General features: G+C 40.1%; 1 protein-coding gene across 1 annotated transcript; it reads right to left on the reverse strand.

Moving 5' to 3' along the window:
* Positions 1 to 1,256: 1,256 nt before the first annotated feature.
* On the reverse strand, positions 1,257 to 3,681 carry LOC141490137 (C-C motif chemokine 2-like). The gene is made up of 3 exons (XM_074190394.1): positions 3,557 to 3,681; positions 2,307 to 2,421; positions 1,257 to 1,649 (listed from the first exon to the last, which is right to left on the reverse strand). The coding sequence occupies exons 1-3, from the start codon at positions 3,627 to 3,629 to the stop codon at positions 1,541 to 1,543; spliced, it is 297 nt and encodes a 98-aa protein (XP_074046495.1). The 5' UTR covers positions 3,630 to 3,681; the 3' UTR covers positions 1,257 to 1,540.
* Positions 3,682 to 3,883: the final 202 nt, after the last annotated feature.

Raw genomic sequence — 3,883 nt, forward strand, 5'->3', positions numbered from 1 at the left:
AAAGATTAAATACAAAGTGTTTTGTGACTGTGTAGTTATTTTGACACCAATCAGGACCTCTTGATCCAAGGAAACAAGTTCCAAAGATGAATGCATTAACTCCATCTGGGTAGGGAATTTGAAGACCCACTAGTCTGGATGGGGCTACTGTTGGACAGGTGGCAGGATGATGTCCCATTGAGAATTCAAGACCAGGAGAGGACTTACCTCTTGGTTTACTCCCATCTTTATCCCTCCCTTCTTCTCAGTGGCTACCTAGGAAATCTGCCTTCTTCACTCATTCCCCTTCTTTACTTTGTCCTAAGTTCTAGAATTCCCAATTCCCAATACTTTGGAAAGCTGACTGAATGCCCCATCCTCTGGAGAGCAGGTTGGGTAAATGTTATTATGTTCTATATTATTGAAAGGGTGCTAGCAAACTGGATTAAGTCCCATGCAAGGGAGCAGAGGGTCACAAGAGTTGCAGACTATCTGTCTATCTGTTTGTCTGTTTATTCATCTACCCATCCAACTATCCAGTCCTCTATTCATCTATCCATCTAAATATCTATCTATCTAAATATCTGTCTAAATATCTATCTATCTTTCTCTAACTTTCTTTTTTCTTTCTTTCCCCTTTCATCTGTGAAGTTAAATATACTCATGTATGTATCTATGAGCTCTTTATGTTCCTTCTTTTCTTTCTTTTTCTTTATCTATGTATCTATCAATCAATTTCAAACATCATTTTAAAGGAGGACTAGACTGGCTTGCTAGTCCCTAAGGGGAAGAAGGTATAGAGAAGCAGCTTTTAGGTTTATATAAGGAATAACTTCTAAGGAAGGAGAATTGTTTGAACTTAATAAGTAACAAATCCCCTCTCTGTGGAGGAGTTTAAGTGTGAAATCTTTTGAAGTGCCTCTCCTGCAGGGGAATTCCTTCATTGGCTTCCGAGGGCCCTTCAGATCCCAAGATTCTAGGACATTCGGATTCTAGAGCAGTATAGGCTTGGAAATGAAGAATGTGATAAATAAGGTGACTTTGAAGTGGAAGGGGTTGGGCATTGGAGCACTGGGGCAAGATTCAAAAACTTTCTCATACTATTCCTCATGGTTTTGCCCTGAAATAAAGACTTTTTCATCCAAGCCAGGAAGGATGACGACCATGAATTTCTTGTTTTCTCTAAGGATCTGCTGTCTCCTCCACCCCCTCACCACCTACTCTACAAGCTGTAGCCTCCCCCATATATTCACAAGAAAACACAGTTGTCAGGTTTTATAAACAAAAATATATATTTTCTGTGGAAATTCAGTAAAGTGTGGTATTGCTTCCAATAAGATAATTCTTTTACAACACCTTGAATTTATATACACACAAAACATATATGCATTTTCACAATAAAGATCTACATATTTGTCACAAAAATTAAACATTAATAATTTAAATAAAACCAAACATATTTAAATTATAATGAAATGTTGCAGACAGCAGCTCTGGGAGGTGGGAGGGAAATAAATTATTCTTCATCCCTGCTTTGGGCAGGAACAAGTATCAGAAAGCTTCATGGGCTCTGGGTCTTGGCATTCATTTTGTCCAGGCGGTTCCTGATATTCTGTACCCACTGTGCTTCGGGGTTACTGCAGATGTTGTAGCCACGTTTAGTCACCAAGCTGTAGAAAAATGAATATTTGTTGAATGGATTTGTGAGTTCAGGCCAGGAAGGTGAGAAATTCTACCCTGAACATCTCCCTAAACATCCTGATCCTTCTAGAAACTGAGATAGGAGGTCCAGGAAGAGGCCTTTGCCTCTCAGGGACAAAACCTGATACTGACTTTCAGACTTTCATATCTAAACAAGTTAAGTTAGGCTTTCCAGATGAGAATGAGATTAGGAGTCATGAGACCTGGACTCTGGCATCAGCTTGTCCAACTAACTAGCTTCAGAAAAACAGCCCACCGCTCTAGTCATTCATTTCCTCCTTTGTCAAATGAGGAATCTGGACTAGATGTTCATAGACTAACATTTTTTTTCCTGCCTCAGCATTCTAGGTGCTGCTAAGATGATGTCCTATTTTTGAATTAATATCATTAAAATCTAAGCCAATGTTCATAGTTTTTAGTCTTTTCATCACTAGTAAAAATAGTTCCAGCAAGTAAATCAAGTCTCATGTTTGTTCATGAAGTAAGCTGAAGCTCTGAGCTTGTCATATTCCCATTTCCTAAAGCCCTTTGGTCAAATCTGATGTCTGTCTCCCTTGGTATTCTACTTCTATAGCAAATCACTAGTGTGGCACAACAGATAAGGAAGAAACATATGGTTAACTTACACCACAGCTTTTCTGGCACACCTGTCACTGGTGATTTCATAGCTCACCACTAACTTTGGAGGAATAATCTTGGTGGTGAAATCAAAGCAGCAAGTAATTGGGGTGCTGGGAGCATCTGAAAGAAGATAAAAAAGGAAAGAATGGTTAAAAAAGATTTCTAAAAACTCCTTTCCTTTCTTTATTTTTGAGTATTTCAAGAAAAGGAAGGGATAAAAGAAGATTTAGAGTTCAATCTCTTCAAATTCAATTTCAATCACCCTTCTCTAATGCAAGCTAAAGATAGAGAATTTGAGAACAGTTTTGCAGGATCCATTTAAACCACATGCTTTAGTTTAACCACCAATGCAATGGGGAAGTTTCATAATTATAGTAATGCATCCTAACCTGAGAAGTTTCATGGAGATGCTACTCATTCAAAGTATTCAGGATGAATTGAACTTTGGACATTCAGCACCTTGGCTATCTGTCACCTAGCATCTATAAACAGGTCCAAGGGAGGAAATATCACTGTGACCTTTGTGCCCTTCCAAAGCCATTATCCCTGGGAGCTGTGCTGAAGACTCATTCGGTGTGAACTTCATGTAACATCAAGATAAAGTTTTAAGCCTCCAAGAAAACGTTTTCAAAGGTTTTTTGCCTAATTCCAAAAAATGTTGTTGTCATAGAGTAGTGAATTTCTCTTCCAGTGGATTACGCACTGGCCTACAAGGGCCATTGGGAGGTTGCTAAATTGTGGATTTGTTCTAGAGAAAGACATTGGGGAAGCTATTGAGTGATAGATTTTTGGACTGGAAGCTCTGCTGCTAACTAGATTGAATATGAGTTAATGGAACAGAGTATCCTTTTCTTTCCCAGATGGGCGGGCTCCTTCCAGGAGAAAATTTAGATGATGAATGAGAGTCAAATGTGAGTAGGAGCCCATTGAGGGAACCTCTTGCATGGTACTACTTTATAAAATAGGTACTAGGGAGCCTCAGAAGACTCCTGAGCTAAGTAGTAGCACTATTGGAATTGTAGTAGTATGATGTAGTGATGAACTACATTTTCAACCTGTTATAATACTCCTATTCCTAGCTTCTATATTACATGCCAATTGGATGTTTCCCCATCTTTTCTTGCTCTATCCTCTTTCATCTTCGTCTGCTATTCAATTAAAGGGTTACAACTGAACTATGATGAAAACACAGAGATGAGAATATGTTCCTCATGTCTCTCTAGAAGATAGTGCTGAAAGGACCAGGGATACTTACCTGGTGAGGAATCAGCCTGACAGCAGAAGGCAGCAATAAGGACCAAGAGTAGAAGAGCTCCGGAGACCTTCATAGTGTTGGCAGGGAGGAGGCAGACTTTAGGATCGGGTTTAGCAGCTTCCAAGTTTCTGCCTCACTGAGTGTCTGCCTCTCTTCTCTTCCCTTTTATTGGAGAGGGAAAGAGATGAGGGAGGGGGAGGGTCCTCCTCCTCCCTTGGATGTGTCATGAGGAAAGAATGGAGAGGAGTCTCCTCAATCTGCTGAGCACAGAGCAGGGCCCTGGGGAGTCTGCCAGGAAGTGAGAGAGGGAAGCTGTGGCCTATGACT

This window comes from Macrotis lagotis, chromosome 5 (assembly GCF_037893015.1).
Source record: "Macrotis lagotis isolate mMagLag1 chromosome 5, bilby.v1.9.chrom.fasta, whole genome shotgun sequence".
NCBI classification, from domain to species: Eukaryota; Metazoa; Chordata; class Mammalia; order Peramelemorphia; family Peramelidae; genus Macrotis; species Macrotis lagotis.